The sequence below is a fragment of the Hippoglossus hippoglossus genome, chromosome 2 (genome assembly GCF_009819705.1).
Source record: "Hippoglossus hippoglossus isolate fHipHip1 chromosome 2, fHipHip1.pri, whole genome shotgun sequence".
NCBI lineage: Eukaryota > Metazoa > Chordata > Actinopteri > Pleuronectiformes > Pleuronectidae > Hippoglossus > Hippoglossus hippoglossus.
Window position 1 is genome coordinate 6,483,180 of NC_047152.1, and position 27,939 is coordinate 6,511,118.

Consider the following 27,939-nt stretch of genomic DNA (forward strand, 5'->3'; position numbering starts at 1 on the left):
ATCTTCATTCAATCCAATTCACAACCACTTTAATACCATTAGAGTGGAATTCAAAGGGAGAATTGTTGTGCCGGGTTTGGTGCTGCGCTTCAAACGCTCGCATCAGATAAACCCTGCACTTAGATGGAGGCCTCTGGGGAAAAGTCAGCTGTAGGCTTCTCCACATAGCTGGCTATATCTGGAGAACAGAGAGGGAGGACGAGAACGAGGGAGCGAGAGGGAGGGAATGTGTGTGAAGCTGCCAACAGAGGCAGTAAGTCCTCCAGAGTCAACACAGCTGATGGGGCGAACCCTCCCTCCATCCTTCTTCACCCCTAAAATGTCCTCTATCTATCTATCTATCTGTCTATCTGTCTATCCGTCTATCCGTCTATCCGTCTATCCGTCTATCCGTCTATCCGTCCATCCGTCCATCCATCTATCTATCTATCTATCTATCTGTCTATCTGTCTATCTGTCTATCTAGAGATGAGTGTGGGTGGCTCTGGCCTTTGAGAGAAGACGTTTCCTCAACACTTCTCCCTCTTGAGTAACAAGCGACATTTAGAGTTAAACATACGTAGGTTTGTTTATAATACACATGCAGTTATTGGACATTCATAATGTGCAGTTTTCCTGAAACTCCTTTCCTGACATTTGCAGCAAGACTAAAGCTCAAATTCGTCTTGCATAGCTCAGACACACAATATTTTATTCATATACGTCCTTTAAATAAGACATAGTGTACGTGCATATATGCAGACTTTTTGTGTATTTTGAGTATTATAAGGTCAGGGCCAAGTGGTTCCTGGCCAATAGCAGAATATCTTGAGGTGCCAAAACATGGCAATTACCGTAGCGTTCATCATTAGATAAGTAGCACCAGCAGCTCTTTTGTTTCTCTTCAACACTGTGCTCCTTACGTTTCTTACCCTGATCCACTACCCCCAGCATTCACGGGAGTTATTCATACTCTACATGTTCGAGGATATGAGCACCATCGCTCTGTGGGAGAAAAACAAAACAAAACCCAGTCGCGCGTGTTCCCTTTGGAAGTATCTACTTGTGACGGACAGGAAATAAGAAATTTTTTATCCTGATTGTTGTTGTGCTGGGACGTCAAAGGGTGGGCGGCCCCCTAACTGGTCACAGGAGGCTGTGGTTTGTATGATTCAATCTAAAATAAAAACCTAAAAATACGAAGAACATTCATTCCTATTGTACTGGGGGGCTAAAGCCTCTGTTTTCTACCTCATTGTGTCGTACGTTATGATGTCAGTACGGGCTCTGGACTCACCTCTGTGGTCAGGAGACAACGAATCTCCCTCAGTGCTGAGTGGCAACAGAAGCTCTGTGTGTTTTCTCTGGCCTGCTGTGGTTTTCTGTATCCTCCAGTCTGTCTTCCTCTCGTTGTAGTCTGAGGTCAGAGCTGCTTGGCATCTCACCATGTAAGGCTGCAGAGCTGAACGGCTCCTGAGGGGGGGGGGGAATAAAAAAACAGAACAATTTTCTTGGTGGAATTTTTTTTCTTCTCATTATTTTTCAGTTTGAAATTTAAGTGGCTGAGTTGTTGAGACACCTTCAGTCCAGCAGACACATACGTACTTATCACCACTTCAGAAAGACTTTACAAGACAGAACAGGGATAATCACATACATGGTTAAGTTCCAGACAAAGTAATGCTCTTACTTTCCCGACTGTTCCCACCTGGAGGTTGTGTCCAGCGCAGCTACAGTCTGATGTGATGTCTGCTCCTCACAAACCCCAATTTCCTCAAAGGTCAGCGCTGTCCAGACCGGGTCATTGGCTTTCAAATTGCATGTCAGAGTTCACCAAAGTTCAAACTCTTCTCTGTTCTTCAGTGTAAAGTTGGTGTGAGCCTGCGTTCATTCTGTTTAAAATGATGAGCAAGCAATTACTCCATATATGGTGACTTTTAATTGTTACTGCAATATTATACAAATCAATTAAAACGCGAACGTACATTTATGTTCACGGCGATCCATCAAACCGACCAACGCAGTCTTTATCTTTGACAGCTTTATCCACTATAATTCTCCATCCAATAACATTTGAGCTGTTTTAAAAAGTGTTTTCATTTCTCTCACACTTCTTACGTTAATGAAACAGTGGCTGCGTCTGTTTTCTTTCCCAAATTGTTTCCTCCTACTTGAGTTTCCCTGAGGGAGGCTCATCTTATCTGTGGGAAAACACAGTGAATGAAGGTGATTGTTTAATATCCCTGTGTCCAAGTGCTCAGACGGTCTAGCAGCGAACAGCAATAACAACAAAGCCGTCTCCCCAGCACAGTGACTAGCAGTCTGTTTACACGCAGATTCTCCTTATAAGGCAGATGAAATGTTTTCTGGGCCACAGAGGAGGGGGGGGGGGGGGGGGGGGGGGTTTATTTTTACTTTTTCCAGAATTTGTTTTGAGACCCACGTCTCTTTTGTTTCCTCCCAAGTGAACGCAGCTGCACAGCCTGTAGCCATATTCTGTCATTTACCCCCCAAAATATGTTTAAATCTATATTCTGGTGCTTTTATAACAAATTTACTAAAGGTAACAAAGACACAATAAATGATCCTGTATCGTTTTGCTCTCGTTCACAAGTCAGAAAGTCTGTTACAAGACGATGTAAGACAATTCTATTTTACAAGGTTATTTGGGAAAGTACTTTGTCATTGCTGCTTCGACAATATGTGGATCTCAAAGAATCAATCCTCAGGCCCTTCACCGCCGGCGTGGTCCTGGCCAAATATTTATATTTAGAGGTGGCATCAGCTGTTTGTAGGCACCACGCTGGTGCCAGGTGTCTTATCAGCCTGCCAGGATAATGAAGACAATAGAGTGGTCCAGCCATGATGTTTGATTTCTCGCCAGACTGCAAAGCTCGCTCTGCGGTTGATGTACCGACTCTTCCCACTTCACACGTCATCAATGTATTAAACAACGGATGAGGAATTCGAACATGGTGACCCATCCGTTCTATTGAGGGTGCTCACCCACAGCAGCAGAGGATGGGGAGAGAAGAGGGCGAGGACAAGAAAAGAAATGTCAACCTGGTTGTTGATGACGTATCAGAGGTTGTGTCTTTCTGTGGTCAATCAAATTTGATTTTCTGGATTTGACGCACAAGACTTAATTTTGAAGGATTAGCTTCTGCACGTCAACATCTTGTTTTCTTTTACTGGTCTTATAACAATTAATTTTTTCCCCATTGCACTTCAGTAACGAGCTGGTTTTCAAAGAGATAATGCTTAAACTTTGAAATGCAAGTATCAGGCTTCCGCTAAACCAAACAACTAATGGTACACACAAAAATAACTTAAAATGACATTACATTAAAAAGTCCAACTGCAGCTCTGTGGCCCCCGAAGGAGGCGACCTCCGTGGGCCACGTCGAGCCACAGCTCATGTTCCCACACTGGCTTTTTTATGATTTGTGTTATTGGAGAAATGTTTGATTTAAAAATGCTAGAATAGATTCTACATGGTATAAAGATAGATGCAGACTTTGTGTCACAGTAAAACTCACACACATGATTTCAAGTGCATTTCAAGACCTTTTATCAGTCGTGGACACTTGGATTAACAATTTAACAATTTCAGGTTTGAGGTCTCAAACATAATGAACCTGGCAGATACCAGCTACTGCTTTCACCAGCCTGGTACGACCTCGGTCTCTCTCTCTCGGTCTCTCGGTCTCTCTCTCTCTCTCTCTCTCTCTCTCTCTCTCTCTCTCTCTCTCTCTCTCTCTCTCTCCCCCCCCCCCCCCCCCCCCCCCCCCCCCCCCCCCCCCCCCCTCTCTCTCTCTCATCATGTTTACAGCCTCGGAGTGTGTTGCATATCTGACATTTCTCTCTCAAACTCCAACCGGCTCTGTTCTCATCTGGAAGGTAAGAAGCAGCATCCTGCACTCCTTCAATTTCCTCTTCAATCCTAACAGATGATGTATACATGCTAAAAATGCTTGGAATCAATCATGAAACTAGTAAACAAGTTATTGAAATCTGTTATTATGTTATGATTGTGACGCTGTGTTCTTATGAAGCCCACAAAGATCAATCAGCCAGTTACCGAACTTTTGGTTAAATGTTCACAGTAAGTGACTCTGCAGATGTTACACAGTTACAGGGGGACATCCGTTATTTTACGGTGAGGGTAAGAGGAGGCCATGTTTAAGTAAAGATAAAGAGGAGCACTGTATAAATCTAAATAAAAAAGTCACTGTTCACATTCAGTAAACACAGCTCTGAAGAGGGAAAGGAGGGGGGGGGGGGGGAATGGAAACAGGACTGAACCTCCCAGAGGGATAAACACTCATCTGCACTTCTTACATTCCCATCCAAGGCACATGATTATATTTTAGAGGAGCCGAGGAGCCAAATCAACTCCATCTAAGCACTGATTTCATAGTTTAAGGTTACAGGAGGATATGCGAGTAAAAGATAAAGGCCTTTGGTTAAAGATCTGTCTGTTGTCTTCTCGCATCAAACTGGCTGGATGTGTTACTGGAGGCTTCATTCTGGTTTAAATGTTTCAGGGTTTTCAGTGGAAGGAGGGACACGTTGCCCAGTGAGTTAGAAAATGAATAAATACAAACACAAATTCTTAATACGATGTATCACCAAGACGAGAACTACTTTAAAATGTCACCTTCATCCAAAACCAATAAACTGGATTTAGACCAGATTTGCAAAGTAAAAAACAGAAAGTTATTACAGTGAATCTTTGAAGCCTCCGGAAATGTAGCATTAGCCAGAGCTGGATAAAATGTCAGCAATTAGGCAATACTTCAATCTGGAAAGTCTCAGAAGTAAAACAGTGACGTGGATCGTATGCAAGACTTTAGCTTTGATGATAGCAACCATCACTTCCATACAGGGATGTAGTATACAGCTGTTAAAATACATTAACTTGTTATTTTAAGGTATAAGGTATAAAAATGTACTCAGTATATTTGTGTTGATGGATATAGATGTTTTCATTAGTTCATATTGGCACCTAAAAGATATAATGAGTGGGTGAGTGACACTGGTCGTGCCCCAGTTAGAATAATAGGTCAGCATCAGCAAACCCATGTATCTGTCCTACCTACATTTTACCACACATCCGTCACACTGCTGTAAAATATACTGAAGCTTCGCTGTTAAGAAATGACATTGAACTTTAATCAAATAACAACAACAGAACTATGAAAAGTGGTCTTAGTGTCTAGGAGATCAGAGCAACAAGTGTGTGTGTGTGTGTGTGTGTGTGTGTGTGTGTGTGTGTGTGTGTGTGTGTGTGTGTGTGTGTGTGTGTGTGTGTGTGTGTGTGTTTGTGCCGCCTCATTTGCTACTCAAGACGACAGCTTACTGTGCTGACAGACACTGATAAAACTCACACCCATGGAATGACTGGCATCTATAGCTCACACTCACACACACTCACACACACTCACACACAAGTTTTTTCAAATGGAAACATTTCAATCTTTACTTGTCAGATGAAACATGAAGTAACTTTCATATCCAACTACACAACGCGTCACTCCCACTCTGTTGGTCACACTGAAGGTATTTAGCCGTTGGCAACAAGGGCCAACAACAGCTGATTGTGTTGATACAAGTACAACGTGGTCCTTTCAACAGAACCCAGGAGTTAACTCATACAGTCATAAACATCTAAAAATAAAACCTGATTTACAGGCAAAGCTTAAGACTTCACAAACATGGACGCTAAAGGTCACCTTAACTCATTGAATAAAAAAAGAAGATACTGACATAAACCAAAAAGGCCAAACAGTAACAATCCAATCATTTGAAATATATATATATCTATATTCAGTGTCTCTATAATTCTTCTCCAAGCCAAGGGAGATAAAGTGCAGCAGTGAATCATGGTCACTGTGTTCATAGTGAGCCATCTTTTGCAAAAGCTTACTCTAGATAATATTTCTGTAATTGTTTCGAATGGGAGTGAGGTTCTTCGCTTGCCTCGTCTTTTTCTCGTGATTCTGGTCTTTTTGGTGAGTGCCACCGGGCTGGAAAAAGATTCTAGAGAGGAGGACTGTGACAGACGAAAACAGCTGTTGATTAAACATGCTTAATTTCTCCTTAATGGATCAATAATTGTCATAACTACCCTGAAGGCAATTTACTTATTGGCTTGTGAGTGTTTATAGGCAAGCGACGCCGTCATTAGAGGCCTCAAGCTTTGAAAACCATCAGGAGGGAGATGTGCAGCAGAGTCGGATTCTTTAAACTACCTTGTTAATCATCTTTCAGATTTAATCAAGGCCTCTATGGGGGACTGGGGATCAATGCTGGGACGCTGTGAGGGTTTGACGTTTGCAGTCACACTGACTGTAAAACTTCAGCTTAATTAATCTTTTTGAATCATGAGTTAATGCGCCAACAAGGACAATTCAAAGCTGAGTCTCAAGCAGCCCGTGTTTCATCTGAGGCTTCAGACGTCCGTCCTGAGAGATCCCATCACAAGAGGTCAGTGTTAAGTTCGTCTGTTCACACCTCGCAGTCAAACGCATTCTGAATGTGTCTCCTGTGACCACTTGTGATCGGATCTCACTTCCCCTCCCTTTATACCAATCATCACATACGGCATTTGTGTTCTTGAGGACCGAATTATGTTGTTTTTACCCAACTAGCATGAAATGATTGACAGTCAGCACTCAGTTCATAATGGTGGATGTGTGCAGACGAGCGTGAGGATAACGTGGGGCAGTGGTAACTCACTGTAGAGGCCCGTGCACACGTCCGACATTAACCCTGAGGAGTCAAAGATTCAGGGGCCAAGAGCCGGGCAGGGGTCTCACAGAATAACAGGGATTAGGGAGATTCATTCTTTTGCGTCCAGTATGAGCTGCTGAGAGGTGAGAGAGGAAACTGCCTTAGTGCTCAAGAGCTGCAGTTTCTCTAATGGCAGCAAGAAAATCTCTGCACAGCATTAGATAATAGAATCCAATAATTTATGGACTAGTATATAGTAAAGTTAGTTAGAGAACACTTCATTACCACCACAACAGCAGACATGTCTCGTTGCAAGGCTCAGTGTTTATATGCTGTTCTCTCTTATTGTATCTTGGACTGTAATGAACAACTGACCCAGCAGGGGCCGCTATAGCAGGACTTTTAATCTTGCCCCAAATAGACTAGTGCTGATCTACAAGGGCTGAGAATTTCTCTGTTTGTGGGAGCGAACATGTTGATGTCGTCACAGCGACTCTGATCCCAGGAAAGTCCCACGTCAGATGACAACAGGCATTTCACAGAGTGCGGCGAGTGTGCAGCTGCAACGTGAAGCTCTTTCTGTCGTTTCTACTCACGTGCTCTTTGTCAGCGACTCTCTCAACTCACTGTGCTGCATTAGGGATCTATGAAAGAAACAACATGTTCCTTATCGTGCAAATGAAAAGTCTTGCAGACTAATTATTACAGTACACTAGTATAGGAGTACATTACAAATACTTTGTAGAAACAAGTTGTCTTTCACATTGTGTTCATTACATTTGTGTTGCCGCCACTCCCACTAGATTGTTGTTTCACACTTCAGCAGGCCTCAGCCGACACCTCCCAGCAGCTCTCTAATCGCACCGTGTACAGCGACGCAGAAAAGGTCACACAAGAGCGACCCCCCCGTGGGAGGGAGCAGGTGTACGGAGACAAAGTGCCACTGATTGTTTTAACTGTCAATGTTCTTCTTCCTCTCTCCTTATCAACAGCAGAGAGACAAGAAGAGAAGAGAAGAGAAGAGAAGCTCTCACCTCCTGATTTCACCAGCCTGTCCAGCCTCAGTTACTCTCCTCTCAGCAGGAACAGGCCCGGCAGCCTGACCGAATTCTCCCCTCTCTTCATCCAAGCCAGTCAAAATCTAACCGGTTCCCCGACGCCATGGAGCGCGTGCAGCACATGACCAAGTCGGCCATCCGCCGAGCGTCTCAGATCGAGGTGACCCCGCAGGTCAAGAGGAACCTGCAGGAGCTGTTCGTCAACTTCACCCTCATCCTCATCTGCCTGCTCCTCATCTACATCATCGTCCTGCTGAGCAGCTGAGAGACGGAGCCACAGAGAGAGAGTTTGACAAGGCTCCGCTGTGGAAACGGGTTCGGCTGATACTTGGGTCATACTCATACACACACATCAGATTTCTGCCAAAAGCAATAATATCCTCCCCCATTGTATCAGCCCAACTCTGTTTCACAAGGGCCATAGAGATTATACGCCTCCATGTGAAAACAACAAGACAACAACACATCCTGGACAATGTCTCCAGTAATAATATGTGTGTATGATACTGAAATATCAATACAGCACTTTTGTTTAACGTCCACTTCCCATGATCCCTTGCTGCTTCCTCCTGTTCGACAGTAGAAAGACATGGAGGCAGAGATATTAAGTTTCCTCTGTTTTTAAAAACGTAATCATTTTACGTAACTCACAACTGGAGCGGGACTATAGTGTGTGGAGGGACATGAAACTGATAGTTGTACATGCTGCATATACAAAAAGACAAGATGAGACGTGAAGTATGACTCCCAGGGTGCATTTCAGTAAAGAAAAACATGACATCACACAGCAGAGGTCACACTGTTAAGAAAACATATTATTATATAACTTATTATACAACTCGCAGCTTGTTTTTAGATAACATCAGTTCCTTCGTTGTTAATTTGCCTCTGATTCGCACCTCTTCCCGAAGCAACAGCCGCCGTGACTCATGGGTGTCGTTGAATTCGGAGCCATCTGCAAAAAAAACATGAAGCTTGACTTCTCAGAAACAAAGTTGAAAGAGTTAGAGCTTGTGGCCTTGTCATGAACCTATTGAATCATCCAGAGGCAGAGCTGTCTGCTGGAGGAAGATGATATCATTAAAAGAGAATTCTGAAATGGGACACAAATTATTATGAAATGCATCCCCTTTAATTAACGGCTTTAGAGAAGGCAGAGGGAAAGGGAACTGCAACTTGACCCATCTGTTGAATGTACATTGCGTAATTTATATTAAAAAAAAAGATGATTCATTTTGAAGTTCTCCAGTAAATTGAGGAGAGTCGTGCTTATTTAGAAATGTCAGCTTATATACCACTGAGACATCACATTTGCGGTATAGACTGAGTGCACCTTACCTACATGTTGATGTGATTTCAGGCCTGTTTATCCACGATGAAAACGTCACTTTGCATGGTGTGATATCACTCAATGTTTCCTGTTTATACCCTTACAGCTCGGTTTCTGCTACTGAAACTACTGCTGAGTGACAGTTTTGGGTTTTGTTGCAGCGAAGATGTAGAAAGTAATCTGTGAAATCAGATTCCTGAATGTGAAGTGCTTTATGAAATCCACATGGGTCATTTTGATCTGTTTATGTGTGTTTGGAAGATTGTACCACCTGACTTTTAAATGACAAACCACCAAATAAACTGCATGAAGACAAATGAAGAGGTTTCTCCCCTTTATTTACTGTAGATCCAAAGATAGTTTAGCCTTGTCTTGTGTTGATCACTGTGCAGATTGTTAATTACATAAATATTGAAATAGCCACAAAAGCAGCTAATTTACATCTTTGAATTTACTCTCACCAGCATCAACATCATTGTCAGCAACATAGCAGCTAAGCTAAGCTAAGGGAGCTAATTTCTGGTGAAGCTGGAACATCTTTAAGTTTGTTTTACTGTTTCCATTTCCTTCTCTGTTATTCATTCTAACACCTACTCAGTCAAATCAAGTCTGTATTTGAGTTAACAACACGTGGCTATTTGCAGACTCACCTGTTAGAATAGTTGTGAGGAAAATCAAATAAAGAAATATGCTGCAGAACTAATGCAGCAGGTCAAATGTCTTTCACTCTTCAACAATTCAACATTTAAATCCACGATCAGTCGCATTAGAATTAAACTTACTGATATTATCGCCATTTTGCCGGAGTTGTTTACTTTAGCTTCACTATTTTTTTTTTATTCTTCAAATTCTTTATTAGTCACGACAGAGATCACAAGAACACAAAGGTGAAAAAAGTTGGGGAAAAGTAAAATAAGCAAAGAATTCATCTTAATGTTGGGGTGGTAACTAAAAGTTAAATAAAATATAAAATATGTATCTGAAAATATTTCATTTGTTTTCTGTTTTTTAGGATTTCTAATTATTATTACAACTTATTATCTGGATGCAAAAAAACAGTTTCCATTTATGAAGATGGAATTTTAATTATATAAACTATGTAAGTGTCTTCCTGTGGCTTATATATAAAACACCAGATATACTAGACAATAAAATACACAGATTTTGCCAAAACTTAAATCTGTGTCACCAGATCTCAACATTTTCTACTTCATGTGTCTGAATTTAACTCTTTCTCACACACACACACACACACACACACACACACACACACACACACACACACACACACACACACACACACACACTAAAGAAGTGCAACAGTACGCTTTATCTCACAATCATAATTTTACTGTTTCCATAACATACAACAGAAATGATACAAATGTAAATAAATATTGTCATTGTTATAATTCTCATATATTGAATTCAAAAATGGCAAGACAGACATCATTCGATGATAAGTCACAAGGGGGACATCCAGTCACTTTCAACTCAGTTCAAGACACAAACTGCAAAACAACTTTCCATCTTTCAGTTTCAGACAGAAACCACCATTTTTTCCTTTCCCGCAATTTTCGTAAAAACCGAGTTGAGAGTGCAATGAACTGAGCCCTGGTCTGTATATCGTCACATAAAAGAAAAATCATCTAAACAGACATTTAATAAGTTGCAGTTCCTGTGGTTCACTGATGGTCATCTGATGTCAGTGCTGTGTAAAAAATAAATAAAAACACTCCAGAAGTTTCTTCTGTCACATGTCGAGAAACAAGAGTTCTTATGTATGTCACATTTATCTTAAAAAGGTCATGACAATGGGGTGATGATGGACAAAAGTCTGACCAGATGACGGACAGATAAATAAACAGAGGGGAAAACAACATAAAGTACTAACAAAACACGAAGAAACAAGAAGACGGGAACAATTATGTAGGAAAGCAAAAACAAACATAAACAGATAAACAAATAAATATATTTCATTTTTGCTATTTGTAACACATAAGCGAAACTAAACCTGAAGGACCACTCCAGTGTTTTTGACATGCGTACTCATCCATTTACCTCAGCTGAGGTACGAACAATCTCACGGAAAAACCAATCAATCAAAATGTGAACATCTACGACTCCCTGACCACTTCGGTGATGAGGATTCATGGGAAATGACTGAAAGCTCGTGAGTCAAAAAAATACAGTTGAAAAGCAGGTATTGAAAAATAATAGATTATCTATTTTAAGCCACAAGACAGTGGAAATATGAAAAGGCAGAAAAATAAACACATTCAAAACACACACTAACTTTGGCATCACGCGGATTTCCTCATGCAGAAAAACATTGGACTGGTCCTTTAACTATCACAGTTAAAAAAAGGGTAGTCACCCAGAATGTGCTTCTTACTCTCAGCTGGGGAAACAGTGTCACCCTTGTGTTGGAGTCTCCAATGTCAAGTGCATTGAAACTTGTTTTTAGAAGGCAAGTGTGTGAAATCATCAGCGGGGGAAATAAACGCAGGGCAGTAAAATCAGATGTGATTGTAAGAAAATTGTAAAAAAAAAATGAAATAAAGACGTCTGCGTTGGTGCAGATGCCGCAGCTCAAAATGTCAATTAAATAAATATAATCGTCACAGTGTGCATGGAGGAGTGAACCAACTGCGGTTCAGTGTCGGGACGATCTCCGGAGAGGATCCCGCTCCCTCGTCTCGTTCCTCACATTTCAGGTCAGTATTTACAAAACACACCATTTAATTTCAATGTAGCTTCAACGTCATGGTGCTGCATTCATGTCAGCTGGACGTTAGGACGTCCATGTACAGAGTTTTTTCTGAATGGATGTTTTTGATATACATATGTATATAGTGTAGAAGCTGTAATCAAGATATCGAGGTGCATGTGTTTCCGAATTTACGATCCGATGTTACGGTGTTTCCCGCAGGACGCAGAGGTCACGTCTAAACCTGGTTTCAGGAAGTGTTTCACTCTTCACGTTGACAGTTTAGAAACATTTTCATCCTCACACACGAGAGGGATTTGGGGGGAAAAACGTATAAATTTAGATGCAAAGATAAACACAAAATATAAAAAGTGTTTAGAAAAACAGGGACAAACTCAAGTCCAATGCAATTCAACACAAGTCAAGAAGAAAGTGGTCATTTTGGTACAGATCCAGGAATCTTTCTCTCACTTTCTTTACCAATATGGGACTATGTGTATAATACAGTCTGATTCCGGAACGCAAGTAAGTAAAGTACAAACACTTCCTGAACCTCAGTTGCTTCTGTTATGGAAGACGAGCATGATTGATGTTGTATAAGGTGACTGAACGGGTGAGAGGAGGTAAAACTCCCAAAACCTGACGTCTCGTCTGTCCACGTTTTGAAAAAGGTAATAAAAACAAGAGCCTCTTCTTCGGGCTGGTGACGACCATGCAGTCTGGAAACTGTACAGGTTACCGGATGGACTTCACGGACCCTCGGGTCATGAGAACTACTCTACACAAGAACGATGTAAACTTTAGAGTCCAGTTAAAAAACAGACGGTACACCAAAAAGATATGAAGATTCAAGTGAGTGACAGCAGCATTATGATAGTGTTTCTGTTTTCACATGCTCTAAGGTCTGCCCCACAGGCAGAGACACGCAGCAGGAAGACTTCTGTCCCCGACATGAACTCCTGGCTTGTAAAGAAATGATTGATTAAACCCTCCTTGGCTTTAAAAAGGTTGCTCGGAGTTGCTCGTGGGCCGCATGTCGCTGACAGAACTGTTCCTGCGCATGTCCCCGGTCCCCTGGCATCACAAGCAGACCGTAGAAAAACAGTAGCTTGTTAGATTATAAATACTAGAATAATAAAAATACGAGGGGTGCTTGATTCGGTTCATCTCGATGTTTCTTGAAACTTGGAATGGTAAATCAAGCGCCCCTCAGCTAGCTCAAGAGATCTGGAAATGACTTTCAACATTTACCATATGTACACAGTCAAAGCTCTGGGACAGGAAGCTAAAGTTGGTTGTTTGTGTTGTTGTTATTGTTGTTGCTGGTGTCGTTATCGGGGTGTACTGCAATTAAACATATTGTGAATGGGAAAAAACAACCAGAAATCAGCAGCTCGCTCCGTCTGACGCATGAAAGACTGAAGGCAATTATCAAGGCAAAGATCTGCTTGTCCTGGCTGAACGCTGAGAGCGTGTCCAGTCAGATTACAGCTCGCAAGGAGAAACACGCACATGCAGCACTGCAGTTTGTGATACACGGGGCCAGATTGAGGGAGAAATATGTTATGGGAGTTACAGACGCCATTGTTTTTAAAGTTGGGTCTTATTTTTCAGTTTTATTACCGCTGCCAATCTGCGTTCCTTTGTTTGTTAGTTAGCAGGATTATGAAAAACTGCAGAAACGAATTACCACGAAACTTGGATGGATGTGATATGGGATATATCTTTTCACTGGTTTGTTTTGCAGAATTCCAGATGCTTTAATATAACAAGAATGAAGAGACAAATAACTTGAAACTACTATTTTTAGATTCCCAATTCCCAATGTCCACTTTTCCCTGGAACCCCCCAGTGCTGCAGCTGCACGCTTCAAAAAAGAATATCGTTCAAAATGACTTTCAAAACCTGCAGTTTGATTGCTGTCCAGCTTTAGCTCTCTGTCCCATTACTTTGCTTTGTTGAGTTTTTTTTTTTACAGGATTGGGGTTTTTTTTGCCGGTCAGAAAGTGAAGTACTGAGGCTCCTCTTCTTTTGCATCACATTCTTTGCTCTCCCCTGCCTCTGTCTGCCTCGGGTCAGATGGGGTCGCAGCGTTGGCCTCAGGAAGGCTGAGGGAGGGAAGACAAAACGTTAGAATGTGGAGGAGGGAGAGACAAACGGAAACTCACAAGGAGGCAGCAGGTAAATACACTGTGTGTTTGAACAGAAAACAACAGTGGCATTCCCTGGCATGCACCCGTGCCGCAGTGTATCCAGGGAGGTCCGGTGAGTGGAGCACAGTCCAGGAGTCCATGCAAGAAGTGGAACTTTTACATTTATATCACACTGGTGAAGGAGGAGCTCCACCTGAGCACCAGCCACCTCAGAAACACAAGCAAACTTCTATCCTTTCTTTTCTATTCCCAGCGTGGACTCACAGGTTGTTATTCAGGTTACACTGTGGGCTGGGACCCGTCGACCACCAAATTCTAATCCGTCCATCTGGGAGTCAAACCTGACAGTTGTATCAAATTTGAAGAAAGTGCATCAAGGAGTTCTTGAGATATCGTGTTAACGAGAATGGGACACCCGGAAAACATGATGCTTCCTGCCACTGGGTGTCGCCGGTGGCATAAAAAAAGAACAGACTGACACATTCAAACAAAAATCAGGATAAATACAAACTACCACTGAAATGGTATAAAGAGAAAAACACGAAATCAGCCGTTCTTAACAAACGATTTAAAACTAAGTCTGGTCCAGCTGCTTCGCCCTCCAGCGTCAGACCTCCCAGTGTTTCCTGGGTTTTGTTATCAGCGTGTGCAGCTCCTTCATCGCCTCCCTGCGTCCACCGCTTTTTGCTGGCAGAACAAAAGCACAACGGCGTTATCTCGCAGGTTTCACACCCGCAAGCCGCTGCAACACTTTCAAATCTGTTGTTTTTTCTTTCTTTGCTTCACTCAAGGTCCCATTGAGACTGATTCAAACAAGCCACGATTCAGGGGATGGCGACAGGAAGCAGACAGAGGAGATTTGCAGTATATTTCAAACAAGTTTCTGTCTGCGATAGGAAATAAGATGTTAAGGCATAATGCATCAAAAAGGGATTATACATTCTTATTTTCTGCTGACTAATGGAGGAAAACTGCAGCCTTCTGTGAAATGAACTGATCAATGCGGTGCTTAGTATCGACTGAGGCTTAAATTAAAACTCCATGAAGAACATTAAGGCCTTTAAATCCCAAATGGCACGAAGAATTTAGTTTTGTCTCACACTTCATCACTGGGAGAGATAAAAACAAAACACGGATAGATTTGAAAGAGGCGGATAAAGTGTTGGAAAGAACCAAACCTATTCTTTTCTTTTTGGTGCCATGCAATTTAATTTGTTTCTACGATATAATGACGACACTAAAAACCAAACCCTGTTGCTTGGGTGGCAATTTTTCCACAACAGCCACTCAATGTGTTTATATAGAAGTTTCCATGAGAAAATGATGCAGCATGTAGTCCAGGGTCTCCTCTGGTTTCATTTAGTTCAGATTTACAACCTCACGACATTTATCTGCGACTGTATATCTCTGTAATGGATAGTCGGCCCAGTGAGAAGCTGCCACCACAGCTACTTTTAAATGCAGATGATGCAGGAGTGGGAAAAAAAGATATAAATGTCTGTAATATCAGAGGTGGGTTATACATATCAATCTTCGTTGGGGTTTGGGGGAGAGGGGTGAGGAGAGAGGGGAGGCAAACTAAGGGGTGAAGGGAGAGGCAGTGGAGGCAGCAAGCATCCAGTAAGTCACTCCCCGAGGTTAGTGACGGTGAAGCTGAGGGCAGCAGTGGATTGAAATCATGTTAGTTCTCACCTCCTAAAGCTTGGCTGCCCGGGGGGTTCCTGAGGATGAGGAGGAGCGAGATGACGTGGAGGATGAGGATAGGGAGGAGGAAGAGGAGGAAGAGGAGGAAGAGGAGGATGATGCTGAGGAAGAGGAGGAAGAGAGTTGAACAGTGGCGGGGCTTTCCTAAATCGGGGGTGTGACTGCCGGAGGGGGGAGAGCGGAGGTGCAAACCCTCCTCCTGATCCTGCCTCCTCCACCTCCTCGTCCTCTCCTTCACGAGGCACGGTGGGAGGGCTGACGAATCGGAGAGCTGACTGGCTAGGGGAGCTGGCGAGGCGCTGATCTGATTGGCTGCCTGTTTTTAACTATAGTCACACATGGAGAGGCAGGGTTGGGGAGGGGGACGCGGTATCTCAGGGATACTATTTCAATTAAGAATAAGATGTGCTGTGGCCTTTGTAGGTGCAGACAGTTAGAAGTGATGGAAACTATAACAAAAAAACGAGGCGTCGATGATGACAGCTCTAGTCCAGAAGAATGTGTGGAGGCAGAAATAGGCCTACGATGACTTGTCATTATCCCCCGACAGGATCGGTTGTTGTCGCACAAGCCCACACACTGGAGCTTAGAGGTGTGAGTGAGGGACGGGGGTGTTATCGAAGACCAAGATCCCACGGTGAGAAACACAGGAGGAGGAGTGATGCTGAAATCAAGTGTTCTTGTTTCTGAGCCACTCCAGGGATCCACAGCTGGTCTGACAGCTGTGCTCAGGTATGAAGAAGGCTGACGAGCGGCTTTGCATACAGAGATCTGTCCTTTATTGAAAAACCTGAGGTGAGACGGAGCTCGATGTTCAGCTCCTCAGGAAGAACACGGTGATTTTGTGCTTTGGTGGCTCGTTGGGCTCAAACAACAGGATAAGTTCAAGGTAGGAACCATTAAAAACACAACAAGAAGATAAAACACAGTGAAAAAATGTAAAACTACCAGAAAACACAAGGTGAATCAAACTCTCTTCTTACAGTGTGAGGCAGGTACAGTATGTCAATGACAAATACTTTATTGGCAGCTGTATACAGTGGTGGATAACAGAGTCCTAATGAGGTTGTGCTTGCTTTTTCCAGTCATGAGGGAGAAGCAGTTTATCTATGAATGATGTGCTGCTCCTCCAACACAAACTGTAAGTGTGGCTTTCAGAGCAGGACAATGGAGAGAGTATTGATAACAAAACACCCACTGACACTGCGCTGAGTCGTATCTATGACACTCAGAAAGCACAGTGGGTGTCACAGTCGCCCACATTTCATTTGGATATATCCAAGCCGCTCGCTCTGAGAGGGAAACCAGAGGCCTCACCTTGATCAGTGGGTTGATGACACCGACGTTGGCACTGGAGTTGAACACCTTGTTGAAGCCCGTCTCTCTGTTGACCAGCTCCAACTGGTAGAACTTCTTATCATCCTGTAACAAGACGACAGAAACAGGTACAACAGTTGTGACGTCTGCCGTGAAATATCTGTGACTCCACTTTAAAAAAGCTGATTTTAGTGTCTGTATAATATATGAAGAATAAAGAACACCATATAAGAATTAGTAGGATTTTAGTTTTTTGTTTTACCAGTGGACTCACCACCAGCTTTTTGACCAGAGCTTCTCTCTCTGTGACCATCTCTCTGAGCTCTGCTATGACATGCAGGTCCTCTGGTCGACTCTCTCTGTTCCTCAGCTTCTCCTCTGTCCCCTCCAACCTGGACACGCAGACATAGGGGAAAGCAGCAAAGATAGAGAAAGAGCCAGATGTGAGAATGTGTGAAAGTTGCAGCCCAAGAGACTTTCTCACACGTTTCCTTGACTTACAGTATTTGCAGAGCAGTAATCTTGTCTTTCAGCACCTCCTGGGCCTTGTTGAAGTCGGCCAGCAGGATTTGTGTTTCTCTGTGATGCAGGATGTTCATCTCCCCCAGCTCCCTCTCGTGTCTCTTTGCAAAGTCTTGTTCGTGGGCCCTGCGGAGCGGACGGACAAAACTCGTACAGCGTGTCCCAATAATTACCTCGACTGTAGCGTCCTGCCAGACTTTCAGAATATAACGAAAAATGTTTCTTAACTTTTTCACAATAATATAAAAGATCTTTAACAGTGTGTTTTCTACCGTTTCTTCGTCTTCCTGACACACACACAATCATTTATGTGCCTTTAGGGGCTTCACACGAACATCGTGGACATTACTCACTGATACATTTAATTTCCTGGTAGGGAACCGTGAGATTGACGCCACTTTTTACTAAATTACAGACGACGACGACAACAAGCTGCGAGCAAAACTCAGCTCAGAGCGGAGAGCAGCGGGGATGTGTGTGGCCTCTTCGAAAACGAAATGGTGTCCATGACTAATGTGTTAATGCAAAACTCTTAATTTAATCAAAGTGGAAGGAAGTAGTGAAGAGTCTGTTGCATTCACATACTGCACAGAGGCCATGCCCCGAAGGATGCAGCCCCTGAATTGGGACCCAGTCATGTGTGTTTTCCTGACAGTGACAGTCTTATGAATGATACAGCCGAGTTGCATCATGGGTAGGGTAGGATCTGTGTTTCTGGGGCTTAACACTAGGGATTAAAGTCAAAATATTTCTGATGCTATTCTGAGACACTAAACTGCAGTATCCCCCCTTTATAAGGTCCAACTACACAACTACAGGCATACAGTATAACAGTATACATCAGTATAACAGATATACTGAGGTTGAATTAAATATGTCTGCGATGATCAAGGATTTTCAAAGGATGAACACTGCCCAAGATGCTGCTTTGAATCGTTAGATGTTCAGAGGGTTATTCCCACATGATGTGAGTCATATGAGGATTAGGTTTCTGCAAACTGGGTCAGTTACTGTTGAGTCACAGTTTAGTTCTGCACCATCGATAATAGTAACAACATGAATGGGAATGTTTCCCATACGATGAATATGAATATTTATTGACGTACCTAATCTGATGGTTGGCCTCGCTGCGGACCCGCAGAACCTCTTTGCCCTTCAGCTCCAGCTCTCTGGTCAGAGTGTCGATGGTCCTCGTTCAGAGAGTGGATCTCGTGGTCCAGGTCGGTTGATGCGGTTGCTACGGGAACACACCTCCGACTGGAGGTCGGGACATGCGGACCAGGAGCTCTTGTTCCTGGAGAAAAAAGACATGGAGAGAAAATGACTGAGAAAACAATCAGTCGCACGTGACAAACATACACCCGAGGAGAACGAAGAGACGATGACAGTTACCTGCTGGTGGCTGTGCTCCATGGCCTTCTCCAGCTCCCGTTTGGCGACGCTGTTTTCTTTGAGGTGAATCTGCTTTATATGCTCGATGGCCGTAGCGTGGAGGTGGTTCAGCTCTGCGCGGAGAGACGCTGCCAGACGGAGACAAACGGTGTAACATTGAGGGACACAACGGCTCCACATACAGAGACGTGCTCACTGTGAGAAGACGTGATGGTCGATCGTTAAAGATGTACTAACATCATACCTTTTCCAACAGAAGGGGAACTTTTATTATCCCTTTTAAACTTCTTGAATTAGAGATTTCATTTCAAGGTTGGCTTAACATCAGAGGCAACTGTAGAACTTGCCATATATTTTCAACATAAGGCTGAGTTCTCATATCTTATATCACAAAGCTGATCTGTCATTTCTTCCTTTGTAATACTTCGAGTTATTAAACACAGAAGGAGTTGTTAATTTTTAGTTCCCATGAGATGAGCTTATTGTTTATTATACGTCTTTAATGCAACCTGCTGATTTAATCTCATTTTTTATTGATGCTCGTGTTTTCCTCCATTATTTTAACAGTCAAGACATTTAGCACCACTGAAGGAATAAAACCTGAGGGTCAGAAGAACCATCGTGGTTTCAGGATACATCAATTGTTAGTATGTTAGTATGGACGATACACAGCTTATCTGGACTGAGTTAGTTTCAGTTGTAAATCAATAGTGTGTTCGTGTGGATGTAGCCTCAGGGAGAGAGGTTGTTATTATGGATTGGAAACCGAATTACTACAACAGAGACAGCCATGTTTTGAATGTGCGTCATCATCTACCCAGCTTGGCTTTTCCCCTCGTCTTCCAGTTCGAATCGCAGCGTCTGCAGCTCCTGGTCGGACTGCTGTCTCAGGATGTCAAACGTCCTCCTGTGGGCCTCCTTCAGAGCGTGAACCTCCTCCCTCTGCTCCTGCTTCAGACGCTCCTCCAGCGCCTGGCAGCCAGGCGGGGGGAAGAAGAGGAGATTAAGCGGAGGAATAATACGTGACATCAAAGATCTGCTTTTCCATGTGGCGGGAGTAAAGTGTCAACTCTGAAACCTGATTGGTGGTGCCTGCGAGGACGCTCTGACATATAATAATTTCAGCACTGCAGGAAAATTAAACCCCGAAGACAAAACAATGCGCCAACATTAAACACTGCAGCTGTGTCCCAATTCCATACTAATTCCAAGCAGTTTTTGAGTATGTGAGGAGGGACAAAATTAAGAATACTTAAAACAGTCAATGCCGAGTTAATCTGCCTGCTCATTGAGCGCGCTGCTGATGGATTGCTTTGCATAAAGAAAGACGAGGTGCACAACATTTTAAAAAGACAGCTCCTCTGAGATCCTGGCAAGACTTTAGAATAAGAATGAAATCTTTTTGTGTGAAGTTTATTCAGTAGCTGAGGCGGCACTGAGTTCCTGCAGTAGTTTACATACAGGTGAATAATAGGACCTTTGACCTCAATCAGCAGGAACTAAAACGTGTCTGACACGTCCTCTTAAAGACACGGGTAGACACGATAAATATGATGAGCGCCTGCAAATGTAAATATATGAGACAATACGATATCACCCTCCTGCGTTCGTTCAACTGTCATTTAACCAGGAAATTAGAGACGTTAAAGTAGATGAAGCGGATGAAATGTTTAACAATGACTGATTTGATTGCTTTATGAATCATTTACCTCCAATTAAATCTGCAGCAGGAATAAGAGCCGTTAAATTCAAACTAACCACATTAAAACAACGGAAACTCTTCTCTCCTTTAAAAGCTACTCGCTGTGTCTTGTGTCGAGACTATTGTCTCTCATAGACGCTCGTGACTAATACTGTGTCGCGTAAACACAAAGAAATAATTAGTTTGCTATAGAATAAATTGGGGGGAGGAGAAACCTTTCTAAAGTGTATGAGGGCTGTGATTTTCCTTTTAAGAAGGGGGAAATTAATTCTGGGTAATGTACGTAGACAATCACAGGACAATAAGTCACAGTGTTTCATTCTGCTGACTGCTATTGAGTAAACAGGTATACGGGAAAAACTGAATCTGACATTTGCGTCCTCACACACAGCCCCTCCAGAAAAAATCTGACTGTAGCTCATGTGTGTGTGTCTCACCCTGATCTGGTGTTGCCGGGCCTCCTCCATGGTGCTGAGGGCGCAGCAGTGAGCCTCCTGTAATCGATTACTCTCTCCTCTGATGCTCCCTCTGCATCTCTGCAAACACACGCGCACAAACAGAGACATGAGCGAGGTACGCCGCCATCCATCAGGAGCCGGCGCGTTTTTCCGTTCTGCTGAACAAGGCGGTCGGCGTGGTGATCTTTTCACTCGCACAGCGGCGCGAGGCACACCGCAGAACAGAACATGAAAAGGAAAGTGGATTGATCTTTCAACCCACTGTGTCATTTTTTGTAGTGCCTCTTCCATCACGCTGGGACAAACCTCGACTGGAGCACATGCTGTCTGCACATCCCATATGGTTTTACTAATAACAGTCCAGTATTGTAGCAGAACATCCCTCTCTCCTGAATCACCACAAGAAAATGACCCTTGTTTTATAGGAGCATCAATTCTTACCTGAAAGGCTGCTTTACAATAAAAGTCACCTCATGGTTCCACAGTCCTGAAAACTAATAATACGAAGCAGCAGCAGCAGCAGCAGCAGCAGCAGCAGCAGTAAATGCCCTTTGTATGATTTTAAATACCACACGGGAAAGGTGGACTGCTGTAAAAACACTGAATGGCTGCAATAGTCCCTGAACAGCACAACATTTCACACAGTCATAGATATTATTCCCCTAAATACTTTGGATCGTCCACCAAGTCAAAGGTCATTCCAATCCAAAAGGGCAGCTTACCTTTGAGCTGTTGGCTCAGCAGCTCTCTCTCCTGGTTGAACTGAGACTGCAGCTGCTGGAGAGCCGACTGCGACTGAGACAGCTGCAGCTCCAGGGACTGTTTCAAAAGAGAGATCTGGACAGAGGAAGAGTGAGAGAACAGGGAGGGTAAGGTTATAATTACTGAACGGCACCAGGCTTGTTTCAGAGTGGAATGGACTGATTCTAATCTAATCTAATCTACTAATTGTGTTTCTTTGTGTTTCCAAAAATGGCTTTTGAAAGGTCACAGTGACTTTAACCTTAGACACCAAAAACTTAATCAGTTAATCCTTGAGTCCAACTGGACGTCTGTACCCAATTTCAAGAAACCCCCTCAAGGCGTTCTTGAGATATCGTGTTCACAAGTAGGGGACGGACAAACGGACAACCTGAAATCTTAAGAGTAACAGCATAAAAACTGTAATTGCATATTGGGAATCGTGGGTTTTCTGTGCAGCAACATCACATTGACCTTCTCCCTCAGAGTCATTTAGAAAAGAAAATATGCATCTCCAGAAAATGAGCAACACACTCGACACGCTGCTCTCACTTGATTAGATCAACAAGAGGAACATCAGTCTTTGTATTTCCTCCTGCGTCAGTCTCTCACTTTCTCTCGGATTGTTTTGGCTTCTGAGAGATAGTCTAGATTTCTCTTTGACAGCTACTCACTGGTGGAGATACCGGCATATGGATATCAGCCAAACACTGTAGCTGGAGATTTCACAGCCCATAACAATGAGCTGACAGCCGAGCAATATGAAGCCGACTTGCGTCAGCCTCATTGCAGTGCAGAAAACTGCTTTGTTTCGAGGAGATATCAGAACTATTAGGGGTCTGAGTGGCTGTGAATGGCGGAGCTCTCTCACACAGGCGGCTCTGGTCTTCCACACGTCACTCCTCCTCAGGCTGCGGCAGCTAAACCCCCCCCCCCCCCAGGATTTAGTGCTCGAGCAGTACTACATTAACCACTGTAAGGTAAGATGGATTTAAAATGAGAACGGGGAGCAGGGCTGGGATGAAGTTTGTGGGGTTAGGGATTTAAGAAGACCGGCAGCTGACCTGTACACTTTATCCTCCCTTTTCTGTGTTCGCGACCTGTCTGCTGTGATTAGTCATCTTTACATTTACAGAAATATAAGTTGAAATGCAAGATTAAGTAAAGCTGCAAGCCGCGTTGAACAGACCCTTGCCCCTCTGTCAATGGCTGCTTGACTCAGCTGTGTGCTGTCGCTACCACTGGACACAACTAAGATGTAATATTTTGCTTGTGTGCGTGGTACCTCCCAATTTTCACAATAATTCATAATCAACCTCTAAAGGCTTTTCTGACCTGTTGCCAGTAGGTGGCGCTATGACTGTAACTGAATATAAGCATGTGGATGTCTTCAGGCCGGGACTTAATGCGGTAGAAGTATCTTAGTAAAACTCTAGTGCATGTGTGTGATCTCAATGCCATTTAACACCCTACGTGCACACACACACACACACACACACACACACACACACACACACACACACACACACGCAGCAGCAGCCTGGGGCGGGGACCTTGTAATGAAACTATCTTAATGAAAAAGAAGTCATTATAGATAATGATGTTACATCTACACACACATGAAACAACACAGACACACTGTATTTTCCACTTTAGCTGCATATATAATTGTCGTGCCCATCAAGTGCACTGGTCTGATGGTTGTTTCTGTCCGATAGAGACGGACACAAGAGGCTTATATTTTAATGGGAAATTCTTTCCAATTTCCCATTGGAATTATTGAAGTATGAGGCGAAATTACCCTTTTTTAAAACTCCTATCAACAGAGTCCTCTCAAACTGTGTTTACTGTTTTAAATAAACAACACACTGTCACACAAACACAGATACAGATGTCTGCTACTGGCCAACATCAGTCAACTGATAAATTAACACTAAAGTACTAATGTGTAAAACAGCAATCAGCATTCATTTCAGAATCAGACGGCTCCTTTAACTTTGCAGAGCCTTGTCGTGAGCTACTTTTGTCACGGCTCGGGAAAGGAGGGGGTGGGTGCATCTGAAAGGTTACCACGCTGGCATCGGTGGACGCTGGCGCCGGCTTGTCAGAAAGCGTTTATCCGAGGCCACCGGCGTCTTGGCAAAATCAGAACGAGCCTCTTTGAGGTTTCAGTTGTGACTCAGCCGAGCTCTGAATTACCCAGGGGGCACTCTGCTCGGCACTGTCAGCCGCGTGAGCGTGAGTAGACGAGCGCCCGGGCTTTCAGCACGGCGCCGAATGGTTCTCACTGTTGATACAACAGATCTTAACTTCCTGATCTGAGCAGCTGAAACAGGAAGCTTCTCTTCATATCCTTACCACCACTGGTCACAGAAGTAGAACAACACGCATCAAGAACACATTCATCAGCCTCTAAAAGCAGATGATGTACGTGCATATGTGACAGATAGTGCACCTGCCTGCACCAGGTGTTGTGCTGTGAAAGCAGACTGTGCTCGGTGCAGCGTGGCGTACATGTGGTCCGTACCTTATGCTGTAGCTTTTGGATTTAGAGTTTTAAAAACCCTGTCAAGAGAAAAGTAAAACACAGAACAGGCTGGCTAACCCCAGTCAGTAACAGCAGCTCCCGAGCTTCTCTCTGTTCTCTTTGTTTTGGGCAGCTTGTTCTCTTGGGCGTTCTGTATTTGTTATTTAATCTAAAAGTTTCCCTGAAGTAGGTAAAAAACCTCCCTGGCGTAACAAACTTGTCAGTAAAGAAAAGTTCACGCTATTTGTTCAAGAGACGTTTTGAATAAGTGTCTGCAAAACATTCCTCTTGTGTGCGGCAGAGGAGAAAAGGAGGTCGGTGCAAACTGAGCTCAAACGCTTCTGCAGCTTCCTCCATTGTGTCTCCGGCACCGTCAGGAGGAGCTACTATTGGTCAACGCTGCAAATTTGTGGGTCAAGTTGTCCGTCCAATCACAGAGATTCTCCAGGAATTCATAGGATGTAGTCCTTTGAATTACTGAGCAGTGACTGGTGTGGACGTCATTCTGACATTGAAGCAGTTCCTAGGAGCAGTTAAGTTAACGTATGTGACGCTGCAAGAAGAAAACTGATCCATGCTTCCTATAGTGTTATAAATTAATATATATATTTTAAAATTGATTAAAGTTAGTTTACTTTTCAGCGCCAGAAGACGCCAGTTCTGAACCTCCACCTGTTACCTTTTCATATTTTACATCCTGTTGTTGTCTGAGTTGTGCGTACAATCATTTATGAGCAGAATATCTTTTTAGGAAGTGTGTGTGTGTGTGTGTGTGTGTGTGTGTGTGTGTGTGTGTGTGTGTGTGTGTGTCACCTGTTCCAGCAGGTCCTCCACCTTCCTCTGCCAGCCCTCTCTTGCCGCCATCATCTCCAGCTCTTTCTGCTGGGAGAGCTGCGTCATCGCCGCCTGCTTGTCGGCTTCGTACTCCTCGGTCAGCTCCTCCTTCAACATACGCACCTCTTCCCTGCAGAGTCAGATCACAGACACAGTTTGGGGGAATGATCATTTATCCTGTCAGCGTCCTTGTTCTGCTGCACTTCGTCCTGCTAAAAGGATATCGGTAAATATCGCACGCCTCAATTAACTTGCTTCCACCCTCGTTCTTCTGTCATCCCTCCTTATTAATATCCATGAGTGTTTTTTGGCAAAACAAAGTCTGCTTGTTACGCTGATAACAAGTGTGATTGTGACGGAGAGGGGGCGAGAGATGACAGAGATGAACGAGAAAACAAATGGAAGGAGCAAAACACGATGGAGCGAGACGGATAAGTTGTCAGTGTGAGATATGTGAGGACAGAGAGGGGATTTTTCTCGTCTTTTTTCATTTACTGCAGTGCATCTCGCCATCTCTGGTCCAAGTCGTCTCCCATCTTGTCCATCTTCTGTTTCTCCTCCGTTCTGATGGACATCACTCGGGCCTCATGCTGCTGTTTCTGAGTCTCGATCTCCTCCTGCAAACACACACATGTACACAGGCTTTAGCCCAAATGCTCCACTGGTTCGTACCTTCACAGACTCGTCCAGTTAAGGAATTGATTAAAATTTAGGTTGGAATATGGGAGTCAAAGTGTGAATCTGAGGCTATGACCCAACGTAAGTGAGTGTTGCTGAAAGAGTCCTGAGCCCTTAACAATAACAGAAGCAGAAAATCTTCCCAAATTCCCATCCCTGGCCAGATGCAGCACTTCAATAGCCGAGAGTTGGGTGACTCATGGTGCCCACCTCCACGTCTATTTATAATGCCACAGCTACGGGCCATTTGTAATGCGCAGGTTTTCAAGGCAGAAGCTAACTTCACCGGGTCACCCGTTTGCAGCTGCTCCAAGAGGCTCCGGGGTTTATCTGCTGACGAGCTCATTAAGAAAGAAAAAGACCTGTTGCTCTCGTGTTCGGCTCCCGGGTGGAAAGTTTGAGCAGTTTAATCCAGACGAGAACTGTTTGCAATTTTCCTTTTTGATGAAGGTTAGAAAAAAGTGATCAGCGATGACTTTTTTTCAAACACGTCTCACAGAACCCTTGAATCCACCAAATTGCACGCACTCATAAATATCAGTTTTTCATCAAGAGCCATGAATTATTCTCTGAGATAATGTTAAACAATGTTAATGAAGGTGAACATCTGGATAGTTCGCATCCAGGATATTTCAGCTTCATTTCTGGATGGCGCGAGGAGCTGAAGCCACGTCGTCCATCTTTATTTACAGTCTACGATTTCAACACACAAATATAAATGCATGCACCTGACAATTAGCGCTACGTTATCATCACAAGTGGCACAAAGAAACGACGTGCCTCTCCACAGACTCCGTTCTCGCTTCTTTCTGCAATCCTTTTAGAGCATAATGAGGCATTCAAGGGTTCATATCCCGCCGAACAATGGCTGGTCTAGATTGGCTGTGAAGCGGCGCTCGGGCTGCGAGTGAAAGATACAATCCTGTGTCTTTTTATAGACGAGCTGGTGGGAAAAGCAAAGAGCGCCACTTAGCAGTTTTATGTAATTATCAGCTCCTCATTCAGTCGCTCTGGCTGCTGCATCTTTCATCAGCCATCGCTCCGTCTTTTATTCGTCACTGGAGTTTCCAGCAGTTGTGTCTTACTCATTTATTTGACTTTTGAACGTTACTGAGTTGATGTCTGTATTGTCGGCTGAGGATACTTAGTATTTTAAAGCCACGGTGATGATTTCAATTATCTCCATTGGGTGTTTTTAAAGTACTGTGGCTTTTTTACTAGGAATAGACGAACATTATTCTTAATAGTAAGAGTAATAATAAACAAAGATTCAGCCAATTTCAGACACACACTCTCCTGTGTCTCACACCAGCTCTTCAATCTCAGGACCACTAAACTCATAATAGCCTCATCATCATTAACTCACAGCTGGCCATCAGTGCTGCCTGCTTTCCTCTCCTCCCCTGGTTTCTCAACGACCTCTCTCCATTCTTCCATCCATTCATCCATATTCTCTTCTATCCATCCATCCATCCCCCTTCTCTCTTTCTCATCTCCTCTCTTTCCCTCCGTCCCTTCTGACATCACAACAATTTAGCACAAAACTATCACGTACGGTTTTCCTGCACAATGAATCTATTCGATCCATCCCTTCACCCGTCAAGCCCTCAATCCATCCATCAATATCCTCTTCTCTTCTCTCTTTCTCATTTCCTCTCTTTGCCTCCGTCCCTTCCTGACATCATTAACACTAAGCACATTACAGTTGAAAAGTTGACTGTGATTGGCCGACAGGTTAATGCTCGACTGCAGTGTGTGATTGACAAACTTGCCGGCTGACTGTCACATTGAATGACTAAGCGAGGATTAACAGAGTCTCTGATTGGCTGTGTGTAACCCCCCCCCTTCACCTGAATGACTAGACGGACAGCATCTTCCAGACACGATTATTTATTTACTTTACTCAGGATCACTCCAAAACCTCTTTGCTCAACTGAATACGGAATAATGTGTGGATAAGGACAGAAATTATGAAATTATATTTGTGTTGTGGTTGTGAACGGTCACATTGGCAGTTTGTTATCGGGGAAAGGAATAAATAATAATATAAAATAATAGCCTTTGTGTTTCAGAATGTATTAATTGCGACAGACATTTCA

At 43.5% G+C, this 27,939-nt stretch overlaps 2 protein-coding genes across 5 annotated transcripts in view; one reads left to right on the top strand and one right to left on the bottom strand.

Annotated features, from left to right (window-relative positions):
* The first annotated feature begins 3,781 nt into the window (after positions 1–3,781).
* pln (phospholamban) overlaps positions 3,782–27,939 on the top strand; it is a 33,693-nt gene continuing 9,535 nt past the window's right edge. Inside the window, exons 1-4 of one of the 4 annotated variants that reach the window (XM_034610187.1) lie at positions 3,782–3,879; positions 7,707–8,059; positions 15,782–15,791; positions 25,621–25,631. In XM_034610187.1, the coding sequence (XP_034466078.1) occupies positions 7,876–8,037 (162 nt within the window). In that variant the 5' untranslated portion in view covers positions 3,782–3,879; positions 7,707–7,875 and the 3' untranslated portion in view covers positions 8,038–8,059; positions 15,782–15,791; positions 25,621–25,631. Of the gene's footprint in view, positions 3,880–7,706; positions 8,641–15,781; positions 15,792–25,620; positions 25,632–27,939 lie in introns of those variants that run through there. The other 3 variants (XM_034610197.1, XM_034610206.1, XM_034610177.1) reach the window with 3 other exon arrangements.
* LOC117776352 (protein FAM184A-like) overlaps positions 14,785–27,939 on the bottom strand; it is a 30,817-nt gene continuing 17,662 nt past the window's right edge. The window contains 16 exon segments of the mRNA XM_034610218.1: positions 14,785–15,995; positions 16,987–17,091; positions 17,261–17,378; positions 17,488–17,634; positions 18,615–18,697; positions 18,699–18,734; positions 18,736–18,774; positions 18,776–18,802; positions 18,901–19,028; positions 19,569–19,577; positions 19,728–19,872; positions 21,040–21,108; positions 21,110–21,138; positions 21,783–21,897; positions 25,142–25,292; positions 25,658–25,779. Coding sequence (XP_034466109.1) covers positions 15,654–15,995; positions 16,987–17,091; positions 17,261–17,378; positions 17,488–17,634; positions 18,615–18,697; positions 18,699–18,734; positions 18,736–18,774; positions 18,776–18,802; positions 18,901–19,028; positions 19,569–19,577; positions 19,728–19,872; positions 21,040–21,108; positions 21,110–21,138; positions 21,783–21,897; positions 25,142–25,292; positions 25,658–25,779 — 1,665 coding nt within the window. The 3' untranslated portion in view covers positions 14,785–15,653.